The 26,068-nt window shown below is 44.3% G+C and overlaps 1 protein-coding gene across 2 annotated transcripts in view; it reads left to right on the forward strand.

The window, feature by feature from the left end:
• Positions 1-26,068, forward strand: part of RCSD1 (RCSD domain containing 1) — a 45,117-nt gene that overhangs the window by 14,092 nt on the left and 4,957 nt on the right. For both annotated transcript variants that reach the window (XM_073304917.1, XM_073304926.1), the window contains exons 2-5: positions 19,551-19,658; positions 22,536-22,625; positions 23,783-23,854; positions 25,316-25,519. In XM_073304917.1, the coding sequence (XP_073161018.1) occupies positions 19,551-19,658; positions 22,536-22,625; positions 23,783-23,854; positions 25,316-25,519 (474 nt within the window). The remainder of the gene's footprint in view (positions 1-19,550; positions 19,659-22,535; positions 22,626-23,782; positions 23,855-25,315; positions 25,520-26,068) is intronic.

A 26,068-nucleotide genomic window follows, 5' to 3' on the forward strand; every position in this document is an offset into this window, starting at 1 on the left:
CTAGTGGTATACACAGAGACCCAAGGCTCTTTGGTTTTATTCCTGACTATCAACTCACTTACAAGCACACATCCAAGTTGTCCTTGGCAAATTTACTTACCTTGTGTGCCATAGCCCTGGTCTACACTAGGACTTTAGGTCGAATTTAGCAGCATTAAATCGATGTAAACCTGCACCCGTCCACACGATGAAGCCCTTTATTTTGACTTAAAGGGCTCTTAAAATCGATTTCCTTACTCCACCCCTGACAAGTGGATTAGCGCTTAAATCGGCCTTGCCGGCTCGAATTTGGGGTACTGTGGACACAATTTGACGGTATTGGCCTCCGGGAGCTATCCCAGAGTGCTCCATTGTGACCGCTCGGGACAGCACTCTCAACTCAGATGCATTGGCCAGGTAGACAGGAAAAGAACCGTGAACTTTTGAATCTCATTTCCTGTTTGGCCAGCGTGGCAAGCTGCAGGTGACCATGCAGAGCTCATCAGCAGAGGTGACCATGATGGAGTCCCAGAATCGCAAAAGAGCTCCAGCATGGACCGAACGGGAGATACAGGATCTGATCGCTGTGTGGGGAGAGGAATCCGTGCTATCAGAACTCCGTTCCAGTTTTCGAAATGCCAAAACCTTTGTCAAAATCTCCCACGGCATGAAGGACAGAGGCCATAACAGGGACCCCAAGCAGTGCCGCGTGAAACTTAAGGAGCTGAGGCAAGCCTACCAGAAAACCAGAGAGGTGAACGGCCGCTCCGGGTCAGAGCCCCAAACACGCCGCTTCTGTGATGAGCTGCATGCCATTTTAGGGGGTTCAGGCACCACTACCCCAGCCGTGTTGTTTCCATCCTTCAATGGAGATGGAGGCAATACTGAAGCAGGTTTTGGGGACGAAGAAGATGATAGCTCACAGCAAGCAAGCGGAGAAACCGGTTTTCCCGACAGCCAGGAACTGTTTCTCACCCTGGACCTGGAGCCGGTACCCACCCGAACCCACCCAAGGCTGCCTCCTGGACCCAGCAGGCGGAGCAGGGACCTCCGGTGAGTGTACCTTTTAAAATACTATACATGGTTTAAAAGCAAGCATGTGAAAGGATTACTTTGCCCTGGCATTCGCGGTTCTCCTGGATGTACTCCCAAAGCCTTTGCAAAGGTTTCCGGGGAGGGCAGCCTTATTGCGTCCTTCATGGTAGGACACTTTACCACTCCAGGCCAGTAACACGTACTCGGGAATCATTGTACAACAAAGCATTGCAGTGTATGTTTGCTGGCGTTCAAGCAACATCCGTTCTTTATCTCTCTGTGTTATCCTCAGGAGAGTGAGATATAATTCATGGTCACCTGGTTGAAATAGAGTGCTTTTCTTCAGGGGACACTCAGAGGAGCCCATTCCTGCTGGGCTGTTTGCCTGTGGCTAAACAGAAATGTTCCCCGCTGTTAGCCACAGGGAGGGGGGAAGGTTGAGGGGGTAGCCACGCGGTGGGGGGAGGCAAAATGCGACCTTGTAACGAAAGCACATGTGCTATGTATGTAATGTTAACAGCAAGGTTTACCCTGAAAGAGTGTAGCCACTGTTTTATAAAATGTGTCTTTTTAAATACCACTGTCCCTTTTTTTTTCTCCACCAGCTGCATGTGTTTCAATGATCACAGGATCTTCTCCTTCCCAGAGGCTAGTGAAGCTTAGAAAGAAAAAAAAAACGCACTCGCAATGAAATGTTCTCCGAGCTCATGCTGTCCTCCCACACTGACAGAGCACAGACGAATGCGTGGAGGCAAATAATGTCAGAGTGCAGGAAAGCACAAAATGACCGGGAGGAGAGGTGGCGGGCTGAAGAGAGTAAGTGGCGGGCTGAAGACAGGGCTGAAGCTCAAATGTGGCGGCAGCATGATGAGAGGAGGCAGGATTCAATGCTGAGGCTGCTGGAGGACGAAACCAGTATGCTCCAGTGTATGGTTGAGCTGCAGCAAAGGCAGCTGGAGCACAGACTGCCACTACAGCCCCTGTGTAACCAACCGCCCTCATCCCCAAGTTCCATAGCCTCCACACCCAGACGCCCAAGAACGCGGTGGGGGGGCCTCCGGCCAACCAGCCACTCCACCACAGAGGATTGCCCAAAAAGTTATTTTCCCCAACAGTTATTTTCTGGTCTGGGAATAAAGTCCCTTCCTGCAGCTTTTGAAACAGACCAGAGTTCCTGAAGATGCGAGCGTCATGTACCTTTCCCGGCCATCCCACGTTGATGTTGGTGAAACGTCCCTTGTGATCCACCAGAGCTTGCAGCACTATTGAAAAGTACCCCTTGCGGTTTATGTACTCGCCGGCTTCGTGCTCCGGTGCCAAGATAGGGATATGGGTTCCGTCTATGGCCCCACTACAGTTAGGGAATCCCATTGCAGCAAAGCCATCCACTATGACCTGCACATTTCCCAGGGTCACTACCCTTGATATCAGCAGATCTTTGATTGCGTGGGCTACTTGCATCACAGCAGCCCCCACAGTAGATTTGCCCACTCCAAATTGATTCCCAACTGACCGGTAGCTATCTGGCGTTGCAAGCTTCCACAGGGCTATTGCCACTCGCTTCTCAACTGTGAGGGCTGCTCTCATCTTGGTATTCATGCACTTCAGGGCAGGGGAAAGCAAGTCACAAAGTTTCATGAAAGTGCCCTTACGCATGCGAAAGTTTCGCAGCCACTGAGAATCGTCCCAGACCCGCAACACTATGCGGTCCCACCAGTCTGTGCTTGTTTCCCGAGCCCAGAATCGGCGTTCCACAGCATGAACCTGCCCCATTAGCACCATGATGCATGCATTGGCAGGGCCCATGCTTTCAGAGAAATCTGTCTCCATGTCCTGATCACTCACGTGACCGCGCTGACGTCGCCTCCTCGCCCGGTATCGCTCTGCCAGGTTCTGGTGCTGCATATACTGCTGGATAATGCGTGTGGTGTTTAATGTGCTCCTAATTGCCAAAGTGAGCTGAACGGCCTCCATGCTTGCCTTGGTATGGCGTCCGCACAGAAAAAAGGCGCGGAATGATTGTCTGCCGTTGCTCTGACGGAGGGAGGGGCGACTGACGACACGGCTTACAGGGTTGGCTTCAGGGAGCTAAAATCAACAAAGGGGGTGGCTTTACATCAAGGAGTATTTCAGGCAGGACTTCACGGAGGGTTCCAATAAAAAATGGTGCACCTAAGTTATTGTTCTTATTGGAACAAGGAGGTTAGCCTGGCCTCTGATTGATACATGGCTAGATTTACCTCGCTGCACCTTCTCTGTGAGTGACTGCAGTGTGACCTAGAGGAATGAGTCCCCTAGACAGGGGAGGAGGCAAATGAGTACAAAACAAATCTGGTCTATTTCTTGTTTTGATCCACTCCATCTATCTTTTACATCTTTGGCTGGCAGCAGACGGTGCAGAAGGACTGCATGCCATCCACATCTCATGGCTGCTCGGCAGAAGATGGTACAGTACGACTGCTAGCCATCCTCATCTCTTGCCTGCCCGGCAGAAGATGGTACAGTACGACTGCTAGCAATCTGTATCGCCTGCCTGCTCACCATAAGACGGTTCAATAGGACTGACTGCAGGACTAAAGAGAATGACCTGGTCAAGTCACTCCAAATTTAGTCCCTGCGCCCATGTCTGCCCAGGCGCTCCCAGCCGACGTGGCCAGGAGCACCTCGGACATGACGATGACGGCTACCAGTCGTATTGTACCATCTGCTGCTATTGTGTAGCAATGCCGTACCGCGTCTGCCAGCACCCAGGAGACATAGGGTGACGGTTACCTGAGCGGGCTCCATGCTTGCCGTGATATGGCGTCTGCACAGGTAACTCAGGAAAAAAGGCGCGAAACGATTGTCTGCCCTTGCTTTCATGGAGGGAGGGAGGGAAGGGGGGCCTGACGATATGTACCCAGAACCACCCGCGACAATGTTTTAGCCCCATCAGGCATTGGGATCTCAACCCAGAATTCCAATGGGCAGCGGAGACTGCGGGAACTGTGGGATAGCTATCCACAGTGCAATGCTCCGGAAGTCGACTCTAGCCTCGGTACTGTGGAAGCACTCCGCTGAGTTAATGCACTTAATGAACTTAGAGCATTTTCTGTGGGGACACACACTCTTGAATATATAAAACCGATTTCTAAAAAACCGACTTCTATAAATTCGACCTTATTCCGTAGTGTAGACATACCCTTAGTTTAGTTGGCTCTAAAACAGACATAATGCTTACTTCCTCACATGTGTGGGGAGTTGTCAGCCTCAATTAGTGTTTGCAATACTTTGAGATCATTAGACAAAAGCTGCTATTGAAGTGCAGCATCTTAATTTAAATTATCGCACACTGCATTATTCTCCCCCTACACGCACACATTGTGGATGGGGTAAGTGATTCTGACAGTTGTTCCCAGGAGCAGGAGGTATCTGACTTCTACAGAAGGACAAGGGATTAGCACACAGAGGAACGAGACTTGGGGAGTGCGTATGGCGAGACACTATTTCGTTTCGGTGAAAGCTGACAAGTTGTGTATATTTCCCAGACCAAAGCAGTCAAATCTTATATCAGTTAAACAAACAAGTTTGGTAGCCAAGCAGGACCCTGTACATGGGAAGAGACAGGCTGGGAAACTCAGGAGCGCGAGGTGGGGTGGTTGTGGTTCAAACTGCATTAGCTAAATGGGCAATGTCTTAGTAGAGTGGTTATTAATGCCCCTCTCATTGAGCACTGCCATGTTCTCCTGATGCACCTTGGGGAAAGTGTTAACAGAATGGACACCAACGACAAACCCCATATAGCACCAATAGAGTTTCCTGTTAATGGTTCCAAGAACTTCATGGAGATGAAGCAATAGGGACCATCTCAGTCTGGCCATAGTCTTTGTAACAGCTGTTGTCAGCTGCAGATAAAAGCTGCCAGCACTGCTACATTAGGGGCAGGATCAGTCTTTGTGTCTCAAGAAGAGGATGAGGCAGGCTATCCCAAAAACATGAGTATCTCTAGATTCCTCAAGCTTCACATGACCTCAGAAACCTCAGTAGCCTGTTAGCTTCAAGGCTCCTTTCAGAGAGGATCAAATTCTTTCTTGCCCCCAAACCACATAAAGTGTGTGCTTAAGTATCTACAGAAGTTTTTTGTCTGCTTGTGTCTAGAGCCAGTCCTGTGCCTTTGAGTTACATCTGCCAGGAATAAGCAAGCCAATATGAGAGCACAGTTTGTATGTCGGGAAGAAGAGGTCTTCCTGAACTGTGGTTACAGGATGACTTTAATAATTGCTAACTACTGCTTTCACACTCAGGAGAAGAGGCTTGAGTTTGAAAGTCCTGGGGACCAGGAACAATCAAGTGTGGTGCTTTTGAAAAGGGATCCTGGATCTTTAATTGTTCAGGAAAGTTACTGGTAAGGTGATGCACTGAGTCTCCTATAATACAGGAATTTAGCTGCCAGAATTATGGATGCCCCTTTCCTTCAGTTTGACTTTCCAGTAAAAGGAGCCCTGAGCTACCTCTCAAGCAGGGCATTTTCATCTAGTCTAAGATTCTTATTTTCAACATCAAAAACTAAGATTTATTTTAAAGTGTTCTGGTTTCACTACTGCCAGCTTTTGATTTAATACCAACCAGTGCTTAATTTGTGCCAGGGCTTGCCAGGGATGAGCCTCGGCACCTCTAGGCTTGGCAGTTCATAGCCCCAGAATTTCTGGGCTTGCTGCATCAGTCATGAATGTAAAAAAATTGCTTGAGCCCCAGCACCTCTTTCATTACAAATTAAGCACTGATAGCAACACATGCTTATTTCTCAGAGGAATGGAGTATTTCTCCCCCTTCTGACACACATATATTATCTTAGCATTCTCAATGATTTTTATCACAAAGCCCTGAACAAGTGCCACTAACAGTCGCTTGGAACAGGCAAAGAGTTTTGTCAGTGTCCCTATTCCTTTGGCTTCTCTTTACTCCACACTGTTCATCACACTGAACACTCATTTCATTAGATTGTACATTCCTGGTAAATAAAGCAATTCTACTTATTACGTAATTCTAAAAACAAAATGTTTTGATTAATAAAAGTGAAAAGCCAGGACACTTCAAATGTCCAAAATTAAGTTCCTAGGACCACATAAAAACAGGACATATGGTCACTTTAATCTAGTGTGTCCTCATTATGAAAGTTACTTCAGTGGTCCTCAAAGTACTGGGGGCTCTTTCACTTTGGAGAGTGGATATGTGGGTAGGGAGTGGCTCCTTATTTCCTTTCCCCAAAGACAGTATGCAGGCTACGCAAGACAAGGCTCCTGTCACAGGAAGTGCCTACTATACATATAGCCAGATATAATAAACAGTAACTGGGGACACAAAGGGTTTGCACTTTTCCAAGACAGGATGTTGACTGCCCTCTAACAAATACATTGTAGTATGTGCATGTTTAAGACTATATACTACAGTTTTCAAATGAAAAAAGCTATCCGTTTCAGTCAAGACCATTTACCCAAAAGAATGAATCCCCCTTAAGGAAAGATGAACACTGAGACAAGGAGTAACCAATAATTCACTAGGAACTAAATAATCCTGTGCAAATGCTAGGCTGGTCTAGGCATGGGTTTGTGACAAGTGGAACTCTCACATTAGGGAACACTTTAACGTGTGTTGCACTAATAAAGAACCAATGTGATCTGGAGGAATATACACTGAGCTGGGAATCAGGAGGTCTTAAAGTCACATCTAGATTTTTTGTCTTGGACTTAATGTGGCTGTGGACAAGTTGTTTACCTTTGTCCATCAGCTTCTCAATCTGTAAAAGTGAGGTAGTATTACCCACATGCCTTATGAGGATGTTTTGAGTATTCATATACATAGTGCTTTTATGTAGCATTTGCATAGTGCCTAAGTATCATTATTACTAATGAAAACAATTTGTTTCCGTCTTGTATTTTTCACAGCTTTCTTTTCTAGTTTTGCTAATCTCCAAAGACATTGTTTAAGCTGCACAGGCCATATGCTCTTTTGACTTGCATACCATGGAGTGAAGAAAAGCACAGAAATCTACTCTTAATCTAGTCTCAAAAGTTTAAGCACCAGCCAAAAACTACTGGGTAGCTGGCATACCCTACCTCTATAAGGCCCTTTTCAGTCCTAATTGTATTGAAGCTAGGATACCAGATTACAGAGCTCTACAAAGGCAGTAGAGGTGTCTTTGTCTCTTCCACTTTGTGACCCATACCACTATTTCAAGAGGCCCTAAGGCCAACACTGAGTCACTAAACTGTCTCTCCTAAATAATTAAGCTTAGATTTCAGTCACATTTACTCTTGTGGAACAAGAAATCTACCTGGAAGATAGAACTTGCACAGAAAGGTGTCTATTTCTGAGCTTGCATCTGCCACAGCAAGTCTGACACTATGTAGCATTAGTCAGTGCATCTACCTTACTAGTGGAAAGAGGCCTCAAGAACAGGGAGAATGACTTTGTCAGAGGATACATTTAAATAGAACTTGTATCATTTATTTTAATTACAATGACCATTTTCTTTGAAACAGGAAACTGCAACTGTAGGCAGCTTTTCTAAAGTCTACAGATGTTTCCTATAAGTCTGCTGGGAAGGGCAGAGCAACTTATTTGCAGGGTTTGCCTCAGCTGCATTCAGCCACCAAGGTTCTCACAACTCCATACCAGAGTCACTGCTGGCATAAACAGCACTATTCAGAGCAATGGAGCTGCAGCTGATCGTGTGACACTTTGGTTAAACAGTCTGGAGTGTTGGAAGTCGCCGTAGTTGGTGAGGTTCATCATTAAACAGGGCCACTTTTTTTTTTTTAATCCAGTACATGGGGTAACTAGGAGTGCTGGTGTGGAGGAGCCATAGGCAATCTGCTTTACGCTCCTCTGAGGTAATTTTGGCAACAGGACCAGAGAAGGAGCCATAAGCAAGTGCCATCTTCCAAACACACACAAACAGGAAACAGCTTTGTGATAGAGTCCCAGTAGGAAAACCATTGGGCTGTTTCTCCTAGCCCTTCGTAGTTGGTGACACAGGCTGATTGGATCATCAGGAGTAGGGACTGCTAGACACCAAATCAGAACACTGCACCCTATGGTACAACAATGTACAAGCAGGTGCTCTCCCTCTACTTTTAATAAACAAAGGCATGTTCACTCATAACATACCTTAACTATTATAGCTGCAGCTATCACCAATGCTTTGGCAAATTCCTGCTCTTTACTAATTTCCCCTAGTGTTGGGTTGTCATCTTTTAGAACGTTTTCCTGAGAATGCCCTTCTGATTGTTGGCTCTTTAAATTTGGCAGGACCAAGCAGCCATAGCTCTACCTCAAAAAGGAGTGATTTCATAAAGGAAATATTGTTTTTGACAACAAGTTAGTATGGTTGGGTGTGAACATAGTAATAGCATGGATTCCAGCACATGTTTGGATATATGGCAATGAAATGGTAGATGAGGAAGCAAAAAAAGCTTTAAAATGGAGAAATTGATATAAAGATTCCTTTCAGTAAGTAGGAATTTAAAAGTTTAATTCATAAAGGACTTAAAAGGAGTGGCCAGAATTTTTGGACCAAGGAGAAAAGAGGAAGAATATTCTGTGAAGTATGCCCCAAAATAGAGGATAATGTGCTATTCCAAAGTTATAAAAGGATCAGTGAAGTAGTCCTATTTAGACTGCCAACTGGTTGCTCTGGTTTGAATAATTATTTATATATATTGAATAGACACAAAGATGGGCTCAGTAACACATGTAAGGTTAAAGAAACATTGATTACCTAATATGAGAGAGTGACGAGTGTTCCAGTAAAGAGAGGCTCTTTATGAAGAGTTTAAATCATACCCACAGGCCACTTGTAGCCCAATTAGCACAAAGCTGCAGCCCATGTGATATCCTCAGGGCCATATATGTAGAGTGTGTGTGTGGTGTAGATGAGGCCCACATAACACCTAGAGACCTGCATATGTGGCCCACAATGGTAAATTGGTTGAGAACCACTGGTTTAGGTGATGTAAGGTGACAAACCCTATGAAGGGTTTAGTGAAAGTATCAGGAAAGTGGGGTAACATTAAAAAAGCTCTACTACATTTTTAAAGGATCTAGAGTAGGGTAAGAGAGTAGTAGGTGGTGGTTATAGACTCAGTAGATGAATCTGCTTTGCCATAGAGCATCATAAGAAGAAGCTGTAGTTCTAAAGTAGCCATGTTGTAAGTAGGAGCTGCTGTTCTTTTGCCTCTTCTGGCTGATTAAGTATCTATTTTATGTTTTCTATTGGTCATTGCTGCAGATGTAGAATACTCTTATGTTAACCATTGTAGGGTTCTTGCCTGTGAGCTCAAAGATGGTAATTGTGCTACATGGAGTTCTCAGGAGAGAAAAAACAGGACTAGACTACTGGAAATCTGTAGCAAAACTTGGATTTTTTTTTTTAAAGCAAACTCTTTCAGAACAGAAACAAAAGGAGTACCTGTGGCACCTTAGAGACTAACAAATTTATTTGAGCATAAGCTTTCGTGAGCTACAGCTCACTTCATCGGATGCATTCAGGGGAAAATACAGTGGGGAGATTTATATACACACAGAACATGAAACAATGGGTGTTACTACACACACTGTAATGAGAGTGATCACTTAAGGTGAGCTATTACCAGCGGGGGGGAGGGGAACCTTTTGTAGTGATAATCAAGGTGGGCCATTTCCAGCAGTTGACAAGAATGTCTGAGGAACAGTGTGTGTGTGTGTGTGGGGGGGGGAATAAACATGGGGAAATAGTTTTACTTTGTGTGATGACCCATCCACTCCCAGTCTCTATTCAAGCCTAAGTTAATTGTATCCAGTTTGCAAATTAATTCCAATTCAGCAGTCTCTCGTTGAAGTCTGTTTTTGAAGTATTTTTGTTGAAGAATTGCAACTTTTAGGTCTCTATGTATATAAATCTCCCCACTGTATTTTCCACTGAATGCATCCGATGAAGTGAGCTGTAGCTCACGAAAGCTTATGCTCAAATAAATTTGTTAGTCTCTAAGGTGCCACAAGTACTCCTTTTCTTTTTGCGGATACAGACTAACACGGCTGCTACTCTGAAATATTTCAGAACACATACACTAGTGTGTTTAGTGGAATATTTGTTTCTTGAATAATTTTAAGTAAAATTGAATTTTTTTCACCCAGTTTTGTCTTTTTTTAAAAAAAAATCCACTCCCTGAAGTTTTTCAAGTGCACTTTAATGTGCTCATCAGAGAACTTTCCCTTCCTCTTTCGAACGTATACCCTTATTATTGTGAAATGTCTTTTCAAGTGAATTCAGCTACACTGACAAAGTGTTTTAGCCGTATGCTTCTATTCAAATTATCCATAGGAAATAATTAATGTTCCTCATTGTTGTTATACTTCAGACTTAACACCTTATTCATTTGAAAAGGGGCAATTTTCCACTCTTATATCTATTCTTGTGGCTAATCTATTTGCAGGGGTAGGAAGATGGAACTGCAATGGTTGGAAACAGAGGCTAAAAAATTATTCTGCAGAAACACTGGAATCTCAAAGAATCCACAAAGAAACCCTAGGGCTATGTCTACACATGAGACCTTACAGTGGCACAGCTGTACCGCTGCAGCTGCACTACTGTAAGGTCTCCCTTGTAATCGCTCTATGCCAATGGCATAATTAATCCACCCCCAATGAGCGGCGGAAGCCGTCGGCAGGAGACGCCGTCCACACTGGCGTGTCTGTTGGTGAAACTTTTATGTTGGTTGGGGTGTGGCTTTTTTACACACACAAGTGCTAGTGTAGACATAGCCTGAATCAGTGCTATAGTGGAAGATTATGCTGATGCATGTTTGCAGTGACCCTACTTGCATGTCTTCCTTGAAGTTGCTTGTGATGGCTCCTGTTTTCATTGAAATTAGGGCTGAAGAAAGGTGGTGTAGAGTAGAATACTGGGCTCTAGCAACAAAGTAGCATTCACAGTTCAGGAGTTCCTTTCCTTTTCTTACTTCCCTGTCTATTTTTTTCCTTGCTTTCTGGCACTCATTTGCGGTTAATGAGCACTCGCTTGTCAAAGGGCCACCAGAATCCACATAAAGGCAACAGCTGGGAGAATCCACAGGGAGAAATGTGTACTCAGAGAGGTCTCTAACCTGCCTTCAGGGCCTTGGCACTGAGCCAAGGGACCCATTCACACCACTGTGACAGTCTGTAGGGTCACAGAGTCTGGTCTGAGAGCCTTTTATATTAACAGCTTGTTGGGAGTTCTGGAGCCTGACCAGGGGTCTTTTAAAATCCATGTCCTATTAGCATAATGTTCAAACCTTCCCCTAAACTAAGCCTGCAATATCAAATCTGTCACATTCTCAGGCCGCCTAATGAGATCATGGGGCCCCTTCACTCATTGCTTGTCAATCTGGGTTAGGGGAAGCCTTGAGAATGGAAGTTTAAGGGCTTGACTACATGGGGAAATTAGTGTTACATAGTTGGAGTGTGTATTTAAAGTACAATAGCTATTGCACACTAGCTCCCCATGGGGACAATCTGATTTCACATTAAAACTGCCTTTTGTGATTTAGATTAATCCATGAAGTGTGGAATCAGTGTGTCAACACAGGGAGTTAATACAGAATAGCTATTCTATTCTGCCTTAGCTATTCTGGGCTCTTCCCCTGTGTGTACAAACCATAATAAAACCATAAAGTTCAGACACTTGCCATCCCACATGATTTGGGAAAAGGTTTTATGGCATTTAGTTTTCTTTACTATTTTTAATTCTCCTTTATCAAAATTCATATTGGAGCCGTGTTTACTATCCCTTTAAAATGGCAGACATTGCACACAGAGGGCAGAAACTTAGCAAAGCATGCTGGGAATATTACATCTCCCATCATGCTACGTGACTTTTTCACAGCCAGATTGTGTACCGATATTAGTCTGGAATTTTTTTTTTTTAATTTCTCTCTCTTCCCCTCCCCTTAGCAATGTTTGTACCTTAAATGGAAGTCTGATTTTATTTCCTTGGCTTTCTGCTATATCTTACCCCTGCTGTCTAGCAGGGAGAACCTATGGACACTCGAGGCCAGTTGTTCTTCCTCTGAAATGGGGCATCAAATGAGTGTGAAGAGAAAGAAGATAGGAATTCCTGCATTCTAGGATCTTTAAACAACACAAAGTTCTGATCTATCATGTGGCTCGAATGCATTCAGCTTCTCTGGCTGCTGAGAGTTTCCTCTACGGTCAGCATCCTAACTGCATTCCCTAACATGGCTCCTTACGGAGGAGAGTGGGACTTGAATAACTGTGAACTCCTCCACAGCCAGAGCTACTGCATAAGCTCCTGCAGCACCTTCTTCTGGAGAGGCTGGGGTAATTATGGGAACTCTAGCCAGAGCCCCAATCTCTCTCTCTCTGCAAGCACTTCTGCAAACAGCTGCATTAAGTTAACACCATCAGAGCAAGGAGAGTCTTCACTGCAGATAAGAAACCAAAAGGAGAAATAAATCACACAAATCCCTCCTAAACTGAGGACTTGAAGATGCCCAAATGCAATGATTTGTTGAGTGGGCTGCAGGGAGGGAAGAAAGCTGCCTTGTTGGGATGGAGGGAGGTCAGTGTATCAAGAAAAGGTTTGTTTACTCAAGTCTTACATCTTTGGATGTAATGTTTCTTGTTCTGGGGGCCCAGCATGATCCTGAGCTCTGAATCTGAACAATCATTGTGGGATTTCCTTCTAGGGATGTAAAGTACAGACCAATGTAAGCCTGAGCCCTCCCACTTCGTGGGTAACCTCTGCTTAGCTTTAGCTGATATTTTCATGGGTAATACAGAGAATTAATAGTCTTGTACTGTGCATAGGCTCTGCTAATTTTGTTTTCCTCTTTCTCTCCTGTTCTTGTGCTATCATTCAGCTACTTTCCTAACTCCGTGCCTCTTGATTCATTTTTTTTCTTGGTTTTGTGCTCTTACTCCTCCCTTTCTACTTATTGTTCCACTTCCTGTTCTTACACGGCTCCCTTCTTAATAGCATCCTGATGAAAGTGGCAACATATCGTTTATAAAAAGGCTTAACTGAAAACATAAAATAGAACCACTTTTTTTCACCTTGAATTTCAGATAATGAACAGTATTTTTCAAAAGAAATCTGTTCATCGACAACCTGGATCTTAACTCTGCTCTGACCAAAGTAAATGGTTATTCCAAACTTTTTTGTATTAAAATTAATTTTTAAAAATGAAATTTTAATGAATACTCTGGTATAGGCTATTGTATGTTTCTCCTTTAATTGCAAACCACTGATTTAATCTGACCTGCACTTAAAAATCCTGGGGCCATTCACTTAACAGGTGCTCCCACATGGGGTTGAAAATGAAAGCTTGTCTCCTGTCTGAGAGACTAACCAATTTATTTGAGCATGAGCTTTCGTGAGCTACAGCATCCGATGAAGTGAGCTGTAGCTCACGAAAGCTCATGCTCAAATAAATTGGTTAGTCTCTAAGGTGCCACAAGTACTCCTTTTCTTTTTGCGAATACAGACTAACACGGCTGTTACTCTGAAACCTGTCTCCTGTCTGTTTCCAGCCACCAAATAGAAAAATGACTGACTTGCCCACATGCTGTGCTATATCTAGCCAGCTCTGCAGCTTTCCCAATTAAGAGAGCAAGAGACTGGACTAGACCTCTTTAAATTCTCCTTCCTGAGTAAAAATTAATCTGGGGGTGGGGACAGGATAGTTTTTGGCACTGACAAAGGTGGAGCCTTTCATCTCTAGACCAGATTCAAATCCTGCCCAGATAGATAGTAAATAAAAGCTGTTATCATCTTATGGCTGTTTGGCTTTCAGTTTAGTTTAAACCCCTTCCCAAGTGACATAAGCTAAACCCAATAAGCCACTATTCTACCAGAATAAGAGTGTCCCCAAAGGGAGTTATAGTGATATAATTAGAGGTTTAAATTCACTCCTTAGCTTATACTAAAAAAACATTGCTATGTAGACAAAACCTAAAACTGTCTGATGCCTGGCTGCTGAACTTCTAAGAAAACCCCAGTGTCCCTCTTCAGTCTATCTTGGTATTCTTATGGATCTCACTACTGCAGTATCTGAAAAATCAAACTGACAATCTTTTTCTTTGCAATTTTCAGGAGAAATAGGTTGGTTAGTTAGTCAGGTGTGCATGGAAGACATGACAGAGGGAAAGCTCAATGCAAGAGATGAGTTTTGCATTTAGTTCTGAATGCAGTGAGGCCTGTGCTCATTTTTATCTCCTGCAGGAGTGAGTTCTGTAGTCTAGCCAGCTCCTGTGCAAATTCTGTCTCCCACACTGAAGAATCTCCCACCATTGATGGACATTTGAATTGTTCCAGTGGAATGCAGCTGCTGCTGAAGGTTAAGGTAGTGGAGGGAGAGCCCTGACCACACCATTTGCCAGGCTTTTATGAATCTTGAGATTTTATTTTATTTTTTTCCTAATCACTCAGCTGCAAACAACCTGCTGTGTCTGAGGCACATCACTAGAGCTGTATGGGAGTCACACTGACCGGACTTACCCAGGTATCAAACTGGGGGAAAGCATTTTCAAGGGTGGAATGGGAATGGGAATTCAGAGAGCCGACATCTTCAGCAATAGCCATTCAAAAAACAAAAGCGGTCTCTGCTATGCCAGCCCTTCAGCTAGAGTAGTATGCCAAAGTGCTGATCTCACCTAGTCCACATCTAGCACATTCTGTACCAGGCAAAGCTGTCCACTGTCCACTTCTGGCTTTAGGACTTCTGTCTAAACTGTATAGCAGGTTAGAGCAGAAATCTGAAGATCAAGATTCTTGGGTCCTATTCCTTTATCTACCAAAGATTATCCATAGTCACATAGATAAGATACTGATTACTGAGATTTCTCTGCCTTAGTTTCTCTATCTCTAAAAATTAACAGGGTAGATCTGGTTATTTTTGCTACATTTGTTCTGTGCCTCTTTGACCTTTTGAAGTTACACGTGTGGTGGGGAAAGAAACATGAGAAGAACCACCAAGAAGTCAGAATATTAAATGGGGGGTGAAGAGGATTAAAAGTTACTGTTGTTATCCAGCTGGTATTTAAAAGCTACTTAAACCAGACCATTGAACTAGATTCTTGATGACCTAAATAAAACTTGGTCTTTCTTGACAGGCTATAAAGTAAACTGGTCCAAGAACAAGGTCATTTCTGATTATCCACTTCTGTCTATGGTTGCCAACCCTCCAGGATTGTCCTGGAGTCTCCAGGAATTACGGATTAATCTTTAATTTAAGATTTTGTCCTGTGATGAAACCTCCTGGAATATGTCCAACGAAAACTGGCAACCCTACTTCTGCCCCCATTGCCATCCTAACATGGCTCATTAAAGGCATGATCTAAGTAGGCATAAAGATGAACAAAACTGGGAAATGCCTGGTCAAGGATTCCTACTGGGATACCTTTCACACACAGGGACCATGAGGTTCAAATCTAACAAGAATCTGTACTATGACCATCCAGAGGCTTTGGGGTAGAGTGGCAAAGCCAGCGTTGGCTAGAGTGGAGCTTCAGAGAAGGCCTATGTTAAGCACTCAAAAAACCTCAGGGGTTTCAGGTTTAATTTCACAGGATTCTTGTGAAATGAAAAGATGATCAGATCTGCCCATATCATTTAGTCTCTGGCTACATTCATTTTATGTGAATTAAATCCAGGATCCCCCCCCCCAAACAGAACTTTTTGTAAATGCACAAACAATAGACACAGGGAAGCTCTTCTGTCTCTAAATCTCCCTGTCCTGGGTGCTTCAGTAGAACTTCTCTCTTTTGAAATAAGCCAAGTCTAAGGCATAGGCTATGCCTACATTAGGAACTTTACAGTGTCACAGCTGTAGTAAATCCACCTCTCAGAGGCAGTAACTAGGTCAAAGAGCACTAGCTCGACAGAAGAATTATCTACCCTGGGTCGGCTTAACTACATCTCTGAGCGACGTAGTTGGGTCGACCTAACTTTCTAGTGTACACCAGCTCCCAGGCTCTAACTAGGCTTAGTTGCATCTGATTACCTCAGCTCAGAAAGGCCCTTATTTCCCACACAACTGTCTGTCTTGGCAGGGCCTCCCACAAGGGTCATGAATGGGATAGGGTGAACCATGCCTGTGGCGGGGGGAGGGATTCTCTCCAGAGGGCACTAAAAATCTGTGCACCCTGTCACAGATGGCCTATGTGCTCTCAGTCCTGTCCAGGGCAAAGTCAACATGTATCCACATTAAAGCAAATCTGATTGGCCCTGGGTGGGGCAGTGTCAGCAGAGGCAAAGAATTGGATGGGAAAGTAAATTCCCCTTTTAGCTCAATAGGGGGTCCCTCTAGAACAGGGAAGAAGGACATTGTCAGGGAAGTGTTGGGAAACTTGAGTTGCTGCAGTACTTGTTCTGTGAATAAATAGGAGGCTTCGCTCTCCAGGGCTGCCTGATCAGCACAAAGTTGACTTTAAAAGAAAGTGAATAATAAGAATTGGGTTGGAAAACATGCTAATGTCCATTTCAAACCCACTAACTGAAAAAGGAAAATGTGAAACTTTTATAAATATCGGTAAACTACACTCCCCTTTTGAAGGCAGAAATATTCCAAACTTGATGCTGCAGTTTGAGTCCCTCTTCACTGTTCTCCAACAGAGAGTCTGACTGACATTACTCCAAATAACACAGGATCCCCTTGGATGTTGATTTTTGTGGGAAACTAAAAGACCTCTGAGACCAGCAATCACCATCTTACTGACTATTGGTGGATTAGGACTTCCTAACCTAGCATTTTATTAATTCACCTATAATAGAGTCATAGGGTTTAAGGCTGGAAGGGACCACCAGATCATTTGGTCTGATCTCCTGTGTATCACAGGCCAGCACCTGCAAACTAAACCCAGCAACCAAAATAAGACCAAAGTATTGCAGCCCAAAGGAGACTAAACGATTAAGAGGGATTGAGGTACACCACTGCCCTCACCAAAGGCCCTCACCAAAGCATGGAATTGATTATAATTACAATGAGGCACTCATGACTGCTCTGGCAGGAAAAAACCCAATCCCTCCCTCAGTGATGCTACTCAACTAAAGTTGACTACAAACAGCACAACTTACTGGCCTGAGTAGATCTATCTTTCTAACAACAGCAAACCTATTCAATTTTATCAAGGTGATAGCTGGTCTTAGTGTCCTGTTTCCCAAGCACAGTCTCGGAGAGCCTTGGCATATCCCCCCAAAGTGAAAAGAATACCCTGGAATTGGCCAAACACTTGTCTAGTATATTTTTTGGACCATGAGAGAGTGAGAGCAAGGGCTCTACACACCTACTGTGAGGGTGAGGTACATGCCCCTGGAGGAGTGGGGAGAGAGGGGTCTAGTGCTGTCCCTCTAGTTGTGGGGAGGGAACCTTGGTGTACATCCTTTTAATTGGAGAGAGTGCCCTCGTACACTCGCTAGAGTAGGACAAGGAGAATCCCACTGCACCCTCAGCAGTGAGAGAGGAGCCTTCTGCAATAGAAAGAGCCAGATGAAACACTGCAGTGTAATGGCCAGAGAGGATCTGAAAAATGGATTTTCCTGTTGTGAAATCGGAGGTGTAATCAGAGAGCCTGCAGCTGGCAGTTCTGTGGGCCACAGCCCGTGGACTACTTGTTCTAATATTAGAATGGCATGTTCACTGCTTCCTGTGGACTGAAGGACAAACTTACTCACACAAGCATGTATTCTATTTACAATGTGTTTTATCAGCTAAAGGGAAACTGCTTGGGGACATCCAGCTTTTGCTGTGCACTTGGGGCTTCGACGAAATCTGAGGGAGAAAGGGAGACAAGTTTTCAGGCATATAGTGCCAACAAGCCAAAAGAAGCTGCCATATCCTCCCAAGTGAAATCTGGGGCTGAGGGCTGGAGAAGGAGCATACTGTCCTGCTCAGATGAATCAGAGTGTACAAGTGAGAACAGCCATGCCATGTCAGGAAAAAGATAATGTATAGAAGAGTGGTTGCTCCTTAGACTTAGAGTCAGAAGAATGCACTGCATGCCCTAAAATAGTTCATAAATCACTTTACAAACATTAAAGCCTTGCAACCCTCTGTGAGGTGGGTCAGTTTTATCTCCATTGTACTGATGAGGAAAGAGTAAGGTGGTCCTTAACCACACTGTGCTGCATCTCAAAGTTTTAGCCAAGAACTTGATCCAAAACTGAAGTGAGACTCAGGCTAATTCTCAGTATAACCCCATCGATTCACTCTTTGTCTAGGACCTTTTAAGTTTCCACTGCTATTTCTTTCAGCATGCCCCACTGTATTACAACGGCCAAAGTCCCATCTTTGGGCTGCCTTGGCATACTGAGAGCGCCCTCTGCCTACCAGCTAAGCCAAAGGCGCAGTTCCACTGTCTTAACCCACAATTCCTTCCAAACGGAGTCAAGCGAAAAGGGAAGAATCTTGGGGGTTCCTGCTGTTGTGGAAAATGTGTGTTGGCCTAAAACCAGCTTCTGGTGGGACTTTTCAGACTAAGCAATAGAAGTGTGGAGAAGGAAGTGGTACAGGTCAAACACTAACATTGGTGCTGCAGGGATGCAGAAGTATGAGGTTCTCTAATGAGTGGGCTGCAACTGGGAAAACTCCCTGTTGTCTGGATTTTATGAGGTTCTGAAGAAAAGGCTCAAGACAAGCCAGTCAATGCGGTATTCGCAATTTCCCCAGTTTTTTTTTTTTTATGGATGCTAACCAATGGAGCTTAGCAAGTTTGGTTTCCATGGACACCTTATTACAAGGCTTTTCACCAGTGTCACATGATAAAAATGACAAAACAACAATATATGAGGTGACATGGGCCATTGGGCTGTGGCAGAGAGAACAATGCCTAGGGATGGGCAGAATCACATGATCCAATTCCCCAGTTCCCAGCAAAGTACAGAATGGGTATGGGGGGGAGCATATTTACCTAAGCTCCTACAGCCTGATATCTCTTTGCAGAGGTGAGATACTGGGAAAGGGCAGAGAGTAACACCCCAGTCACCCTTACACATTCCCCAAGCAGAACACAGGCTTTGTGAGGGAAGGCTTCTCAAAGCCCAGTCTCCTTGCAGAAGAGTCATTGGAAAGGGGGAAATCTGGTTGTGAGAGGCCTTCCATCACCGCCACACCACAAAAAAGACGTTCTGCCCAGTTCTACTTGCTATTGCCCAGTTCTACTTGCTGCTGGAGACAGATGGTGACCGGGACGATGTGGGTAGAAATATCTCATTTAATTTCTTTCCACTGAAGTGGAGAACTGGAGACAGCATCTTCTGTTAGAGATGAAAAGTTCCCTGCTACACTATCAAGTCCCTGAGCCATTCAGGCCTTACTAATAACCTTGTATACTTTAAGATATTAACAGGTCCTATTTTCAGGGATGGTTTCTTCCTAGACAAGGTACTCACATCTGGCAGCATGCTCTGAGCCCTCAGTTACTCTTGCACTCAGTAATAAATAACCTGTCTACTTTTCAACCTTCCAACTTTCCATATCTGTGAGACCTGGGCACATACTATCTTGTTTCTGATTTGTCAGGGCAGACCAGCAGAGACCAATCCAGAGGTGGAGAAGTCAGCATCCCTATCTGTGGCTCAGCTGGCAGGAAAGTTCAAGGAGCAAGCAGCCACCATTTCTGGAAAGGAGGTAAGGAGCAATTCAGGCACAGATAACAAAAATGGAGAAATGGGAGACTCATCCCTGGCCAATGAAGGTGGGGAGACTGGGTGATCCAAGCATTAAAATAATGGCTTGAGTTTTGGATAGCAACTTTTATCTTGAATGATCCCATTGTGCTTCGCAAACTGTAGTAGAACACACAACAATCTCATGCACAGTATACGCTATACATTCTAAATTTACATGTAGACATTCTTGCATACCTATTCCAGCTGCTACTAAAAGAAGTTTGTTAGCCAGTGGCAGGATGTTTGTGCTTTAGGGACACTGAAAAGCCTGCTAAGACATCCATGAGTTCCCCAGTGGTAGCTGGCATCAAAGCAAGGTGCACATGTATAGCTCAGCACTGGGCCTTTTTGGCTACTGATTAATTAGAAAGCACCCAACTAGCTTTTCTTACTCAAATGTTTTGATATTTATGAAACAGAAATGAGATTCTAAATAGTGAGGCTGAACAACAAACTAAGCAGCTTAGAAGCCAGCATGCATCTCACTAGCAGCTCTCCATCAATAATAATAATAATAACAAATAACGGTGATAGGTTCCTTAGCAATCTTCTGTAAAGCTCTGAATCAGCTGTCCAGGGCTCAGAAATAGTGAACAAAGTTTTGTCCCTCTTTATTTGATCCTAAGCAATACTATCCAGTCACAGCACAGCAGACACACAAACTGCAGTTTAGTCCGTGTGTATACACACTGAGACCCAATTAACTCAGTAACTGTTAGATTAAAAACAAACAAAACTATTATATGCAAGGCATGCATCTCACAAATGTTTCCAGTGAGGACCAGCACATACTGCTATCAGGATTCCCCTCCTCCCCTAAAAGCAAGAAGTTGGCGTTCAGTGGGATTTAAACAAATGAAGATAGCTAGATCAACTGTCTGCAGCCAAACAAAAAACTATCTCAAAGATTATGCAGTTTTAATTTCATGTACGGGGGCTACAGTATGACTGAACTCAGGAGTAATAAATAGGACCCATTAGAGTTCAAGCAATGGTTTATTGATGGGTTAGACAGCATAGATTGGCACAGCAGGAAAACTGGTGCAGGTTGTTGGAATATTACATTAGACAGGACTCATGTTCTGCTAGCAGCTGGATTGACTCAATGTAATTGAGGACACTGGACATTTTACTAGCCCCAATATGCTGTCATTTATCACCCGAAAGCATCCCAGTCAGAGCAGCCTTGTCTTTCCTTCCTCTTCTACAAGGTATAAGGGCGGATTAAGGTAGAATAACTGAATCCTTGTAATCCAGGCCTGCTTTGCTGAGGCCTAGATGCAGCAATGAGTCAGTGAGAAACTGAGTCTGTTGGGAAGCAGGAAGGAAAAACTTCTCTTGGTAAGGGGGACCGGAAGAGAAGTCTAGGAAACCAGGGTAGGGGTGACCGAAAGAACTTAAGCAGTAAAGGTACCCAAGACTGTGATGAGTCTAGGCCCCAAATGGCTTTAATCCTCTGAGGAGGCAGGGAAAGTCAAAGGACTCATGGCCGCTGATCCGCTTTCAGTGACCGAGCGAGTCCCCTACTACCATCACAAACACACATGTCAAAAACAAAAATCATTTCAGCATATCACAATCCTGGTGAGTGACATAATAATCATGGTTGCCCGACCTCACTATCTTTGTGGTCATCCTGATATCAGCATGGTGAGCTATGTCCTGCAAACTTAGCATACAGGACATTAATGGATGCCCACAAAATATCACTGCCTCACAATGTGGTATCATAATGTTGTGATACGATGACGTTTCCACAGCATAGGATGATACTGCATACCAAGATTGTGATGTGTCAGGATGATATTATGTTGATGGGATGACATGGTCACAGCTTGATTACATTGCTTCACACAATGATACTGCATTGCTATCTGCTGACACAACATCACCAGTTAACAGTATAAACCTCATAAAGCCATGGTGCCCAAGTTTGTCACTCCAGACAAGCTCTCTAAAGTGGCCAACTCTTCAAAGATGGAGTTTGCCACAATCTGATGTTTGTAACTTTCCAGATTTCTGGACATTAAGGGGGTAAAAATTATGACAAAAGTCACCAAATATTGCACCACAGAGCATATTGGTAACTTGCCAGAAGGTCAAAGAAATTGGCATAAAATAGAGGAAATTTCAGTTTCTCTCATCTCCAACATAGAAACATACACAATTCAAATCAAGTTGGAGCTTTCCACACTGGTATAAGTTTCAGGTTACTTGCAGGGGCATGACTGTGCAAATGAGATGGATTTTTGGAGAGACTGCGCTGATGTCTGTGCTAAGCCTCTCCTCATACCAGGGGTAAGCTAGATCCTCCCAGGAGCCTGTGTAGGTTCAGACTGAGAGGAGTGTTTGTGCAGTTAATAAAAAAGTGCTGTCCCTTCTCTCTGGACAAACCTGCTTTCTGAGTCACTTGTTAAACATCGCAACTTGGGACCTGTAGTCTCTGTGAGCTGCACCTCCATTTGAAAGATTAGCAAGGCTGTGGGCCATGTTCAGAACTCTGAGCTGCCCTTCAGCCCCTGGTACCACACGTAGGATAGTGAGCTCAGTGAATGAATGAAGCAGGAAGCTGAGGCCCGTTCAAAAGATGAAAACTTAGTGATTAGCAGAGACAGGAAAGAAAACAAACGTTACAAGACCTTCTACTGTGGGGTTTCCAATGGAATACTTGTTAGAGCATCTCCAAGCATGTGGCTGCTCTTGGAGACATCTCCACCCCCACACTGCTTTCTGTTGGGCCTTCTGCAGACACACAACACTGGAGGCTGCCTTCTGGTGCTTGAATGTAACCTCCTTGCTCTTCCTTTGTCACTCAAATGGCTGTCTTTATCTTCAGATACCAGCTAATAAACCAACCCGGAGGAAACCACCATGCTCCCTTCCCCTACACACCCAAAAGTTGGAGCTGGGCCACAGTGGGGAGCCGGTGAGTACCAATGCAATAAGGAAAGAGCTTCCTTTTTGCTGGGTCTTATTCCCTCTGATTCCCTAAAAGGCATGTGAACGTGGGCCTACCAGAGGGATCCTCTGATAGTGAAACATAAACGATAAGCTCTAAAGCAGAGAACACTTCCCCTATCCATCCACAGAAATACCCCACACATACTCTGCTCCTTGCTGCCTCCTTCCTGGTGCAGACACACGTACATGTTCCAGTTCTGCTTGTGAGGTTTCTCCTTCTGTGGCACCACATCTCCACAGGATCCACCTGATTTTCCCATACCAGCTCCATCCTCACATCTTAAGCTCTTTAGGGAAGGGACTGTCATATGTTGTTTATACAGCAAAATGGAGTCCAACCTGGTTGTGGCCTTTAGGCACTACTGCAACATAAATATTAAGTAATAATTTGCTCTTGGATTCTTCCCTCCTTCTAGATTCACAGTTGAAAGGGTGAATGAGTGTGTAATTTATCCAGTGCCAAACATTTCTCTTCAGATACGCTAGAGGAATAGTTCATAAAACACTTTACAAACATTAAAGCCTTGCAACCCTCTATGAGGTACGTCAGTTTTACCTCCATTTTACTGATGAGGAAACCGCACCACAGAGAGGCTAAATATCTTGCCCAAAGCCATGCAGTGGCACAGCCAAGACTAGAACCCTGGGGTACTGAACCCTGGGGTCCCTAGTCTTCAGGGACTAACCCTTACACAATCCCTAATATGGATATACTAGTCAGAAGAGACAGAATCCCATTTTCTCTCAAAAGAGGGCACTGTTTGGGTGGTGGGAGGAGAAAGGGAGGATCATGTAGAGGGCTTGGCTACCTTCTTTTGATGATCTTCCTCACAGCAGAGTGATATTACTCTGTACAGTGCTCTCCCCTTCCTCAGTCCTGTGTGATCTAATTCCTCTTTATCATAGACTTAATGGCTGGACAGCAGACGAGGTGAGAATAGTGGGAAAGGGAAGAACAGACTCCTTTGTAAAGATCCCGCCATAGGCTTCAGTGACAGATTCTTCACTTTCCTTCCTCTTCTTCCATCTCTCACTTCTCAGGATCAATCTGGACCGGTTCAGGCTTCAGAACTTTTCTTTTCTTCGTCTAGTTTATTTTGGTCTTTTCCTGTTTGTTTACAGAAGCAGTCTCCAAATGCTTGTCCCCTTCCCAGGGTCAAGGTGAAAAGCTCTCCCCTGATTGAAAAACTGCAGGTAGGTGCTGGATGCTTTCAACATGGCTGTTGTAACTCTCAGGGAATTAAATTGATTAGCCTTTTAACATGGCTCCTATATTTGTATCCCTGAGGATACGTCTACACAACAGCTAGGAAGGTACTTCCCAGCATGAGTAGAAAGACAAGTACTAGCTCCGTTTGAGCTAGAAAGCTAAAAATAGCAGTGTGGCCATAGTGGCACAGGCTGCTGCTTGAGCTAGCCACCCAAGTATGCACCCAGGGGGTTGGGTGGGATTGTATTGGGCAACTAGCCCAAGTCACCACCCATGCCAGTGTGACCACACTGCTATTGTTAGTACAGTAGGTCAAGCAGAGCTAGCACGTCTGTCTGCCCGAAGCACCCTCCCAGTTGAAGTGTAGACATACCCTAAAAGCTTCTCACGTTTCTTTTATATTTCCCAAGGAACTCAACAGCTTACCCAGCATTTACTACTCCCCTGTATCTCTCAGTAGCTGGTTTATGCCAGTTAGGACAACTAACAATATGTGAGTCTCTTCACATAACGCCCTGCTAATGCCAGCTGGCACGCCTGGTATTGTGAGCTTCCTCCTAGCACTGCCCAAATAATAGCATCCTGTTCATGGCAGTGTTGTGCTCAAGTCAAGAACACTCAACTATCCGAACTAAATAGCACTGTTCAATGGGATTCCAGAAGTGGGAGCCCCATCACAAAGCATACCCAGTTATTTCAATGGTATTCTCTTGTTAAATTTAGTGATCATTTGAAGGGCCTGAGAGTGCCCACAGCTGCAAACTTCAGGTGCTATCTGGCAAACACAGAATGATTTAAAGTTCCTTGTTGTTATTGACTGCTCTGTTCACAGCCTCTCCTGTGCAAAGCTATGAGAGACATATTCACTTGGCTGGGACACTGGAAAATCCCTAATACTGCAGATGACACAGGAATGGTCCTGAGATCCAGCTGTTCGGGAAGGGCAATTGTCCATCCAGAAATTCTCCACATAGGATTGTTTGTTGACAATATCACCAGGAGAAACACAAAACCAGGAGCTATATCTCTTATGTCAGCTGGGAGACTATCATGTTTGTTAAGGGGAAAGGCTCCCCCACGTGGTCACTGTGTGATCATATTACCATACAAAAAGACAAGGAGTACTTTTCGCACCTTAGAGACTAACAAATTTATTTGAGCATAAGCTTTCGTGAGCTACATCCGATGAAGTGAGCTGTAGCTCACAAAAGCTTATGCTCAAATAAAGGTGTTAGTCTCTAAAGTGCCACAAGTACTCCTTTTCTTTTTGCGGATACAGACTAACACGACTGCAACTCTGAAACCTGTTATTACCATACAGTATGTTGTTTCAGTCCACTTCACCTGACAGGGGGAATTTGAGTGGCAGGTAGAATAACACCAAAAATCATGATATTAAATCTGAGGGGAGGTTTATTATAATGACTTCTTGTTTTTTTTTGTAGGCCAATCTGGCATTTGCTCCAGCTGCCCTGGTGCCAGGTACATCTCCAAAAAGCCCAGGTCTGAAAGTCATACCATCTCCCTTTAGCACTCCCCCTTCAACTCCCAGTAGCCCCGGCATCCAGTCCCATTCCAGTGAATCGGATGAGACACCAGTCAGTTTTGATCAACCACCAGAGGGCACTCACCTGAAGTTTTATAACAAGGTATAGTGTCTTCCAGGCCTTCTCCAACACAGGAAGCCAAAGCCAGTTTACTGCTTGGAGTGGAAGTGGAACAGTTGTCTTACCCTCCAATTCAGTCTTCACAGGGTGTGTTTGCAGCCAAATGAGGAGATGGCTGCATCTGTTTTGAAATTCCCTCTCACTGTGATCCATGGGACTACCTCTTTTGCCTGCCTGCAAACAGAGTTCCATAGTCCAGATTCCAGCTGGCTTCAGGTGATGAAGTGGCATGACTCACCTGCTTCAACTCAACATGAGCTGGACTGATCACAGCTTTTCAAACAACATTATGTCAAAATTAATGACCAACGCTTAGTAGTGCAGTGCGTTAGTATATTAATACGGCAGCTTGCAAGTCCAATAAACCTTGAAATTCTGCAGTGTGTTCCATGCCCACCCCTTTAATACAGAGGCATAGCCCATGGAGAGCCAATCATACAACACTTAACCTAGATCTGAGCAGGACAGGCTGTACTGACTACTGGGAACTGTAGTCTCTGTAAACCACAATTCTGGATTAAAGAAGAAGGC

This window comes from Lepidochelys kempii, chromosome 1 (genome assembly GCF_965140265.1).
Source record: "Lepidochelys kempii isolate rLepKem1 chromosome 1, rLepKem1.hap2, whole genome shotgun sequence".
Taxonomy (NCBI): Eukaryota; Metazoa; Chordata; order Testudines; family Cheloniidae; genus Lepidochelys; species Lepidochelys kempii.